At 34.4% G+C, this 1,956-nt stretch overlaps 1 protein-coding gene across 1 annotated transcript; it reads left to right on the forward strand.

Moving 5' to 3' along the window:
* Positions 1-33: 33 nt before the first annotated feature.
* On the forward strand, positions 34-1,924 carry LOC108626641 (conserved oligomeric Golgi complex subunit 7-like; the record flags this gene model as incomplete). The annotated part of the gene is made up of 5 exons (XM_018027432.2): positions 34-543; positions 615-735; positions 790-963; positions 1,036-1,494; positions 1,575-1,924. Coding segments are annotated over 5 exons (1,437 nt in total), but the record flags the coding sequence as incomplete, so codon positions are not given.
* Between the last annotated feature and the right edge of the window lie 32 nt (positions 1,925-1,956).

Consider the following 1,956-nt stretch of genomic DNA (forward strand, 5'->3'; position numbering starts at 1 on the left):
TATTAGCATATTTAATGTAAAAGTTTGGTCTAAACTATAATTTTGATAAAGGTGAAGTGGTATCATCAAGTATTTCCCAATACAGCGATTGACGTGATAATTGAGGTATACGCTGATCTTTTGCGAAGTTTAGATCCAGGAATTCCAGAATGTATAGAGGCGATATTGAAGCAGCATTCGACAGCTATGCAATTATCATTGTTACTTGAACTTAAACAAATTACGAGACATTTTGCGGTAAATCTGCAAGGCGCGATTGAAACGTCGTCCCATGGGAAATTGCAAAATCAGAAACTGTTATCGTTAGCGCAAGCCATCTACGCGCCTTATGTTCCACATGTTACAAAGTATAATATCTATGAAACAGCTCAGCTCGAGTCTCAACTTCAATCGATGAAATCTACACATGATGATTTAAGCGACACGATCAATGTTCTTTCTCTTAGTATTTCCAGAATAATGGAATACGCAAACGAAGCTAATAAAAGATGTAAACTTTTTACGGAAGGCTGTGGTTACCCCGGATTACTGAAATCGTTGTCTGTATGTCGTTAAGAACTAAATTTAAGAAAATATCCGTATTAAATAGGTACAGTAAAAATATGTTTTTACAGAGTTACTTCAACAAATGTCTTGAAAAATATCAAGCTGCTATATGGCAATTAGAGCGCAAAAAAGTAAAACACGAAGATTGGAATTTGTTCCAAATGTGCCTTACTCTAATGCAAACTATAGGTAACATATTGAACTTTCCCTTTAGCGAATACAAAGTAAAGCTTCTCATTGCAGGTGATCTTTTGGGACAGATTCAACAGTTCGAAAAATCGCTGGTAATTGATATCACTGAGGCTAATAATAAGTTGCAAAGCACAAATGTCAGTGTTTTTAATCAGTATAAGAAGTTACTTTTAAATGCATCAAGTCAAACCGACTTGGAGAACTTAGTCTTATCATTCCAAAAGGGTAACTGATATAAAGATAGAGTTTCGAAAGCCTAAAATCATTACTCAATATTTACACTACTTATTCTTGCAGAGGAAGAAACAATTCTAGATCCCATAATAAAGTCTATCCATAAACTTTGTTCGGACTTACACCGCGCGACATACGAAGTAATCTTTGCACCAATCTTTACACAGTTATTATTGGTGCAAAAAGCACCGGCCTGGTCAATGGAGGCCAATAAAATTACACAATTGAGCGCCGATTTACCCGATTACAGTTTTGCTCCACAAGAATACATAACGCAAGTTGGCCAATACTTAATGACATTACCACAACACTTAGAGCCATTCTTACTTAGGGAAAATCCAAGCCTTACGCAGGCATTGAAAGCAGCAGATCCACAGTATGTGCAAAGTTCAACCGAATCTGGATTTACCGGTATTTTATTGGACATTATTGCTAAGGGCACGTGTCAAATGTTTTTGGATCAGACATTAGGAATTTGTCATTTGAGCTCTGCTGCGTGCAAGCAACTTGCAACTGATATAGGTACATTCCCTTGTGCTACAATAAACTTATTATAATAAAATTATTTTCGTTGTTAATCAAGCACGTTACATATATTGTAGATTACCTTGGTAATGTGTTAGAAGAACTTGGATTATCGTTATCAGAAAACCTTCAACATATGTCTTTATTATTAAGACTATCACCAGAAGATTATCAGAGCGGGAGCTCAGGATGCAGTGCTCGAGTTGTAGCTGCTGTTAGACAGATGAGAAATCTAACGTTTTCTGGTTAAATAGTGTAAAAGTGATTCAGTAAATCGTAAAACATACCAATTGTATTAATTATAATTTTGTAATTTATTAACATCGCTTATAAAACTAAACGTAGATTAGTAACACGTTGCAACATAAAAAGTAATTTTATCCATAATATGTAAACAAAAAATATATTTTTCACTTTAAAAATAGTATGTCTTTTGGTATTTAATATAATACTACTACA

This window comes from Ceratina calcarata, unplaced genomic scaffold, assembly GCF_001652005.2.
Source record: "Ceratina calcarata isolate Rehan_Ccalc_2016 unplaced genomic scaffold, ASM165200v1 scaffold4225, whole genome shotgun sequence".
NCBI classification, from domain to species: Eukaryota; Metazoa; Arthropoda; class Insecta; order Hymenoptera; family Apidae; genus Ceratina; species Ceratina calcarata.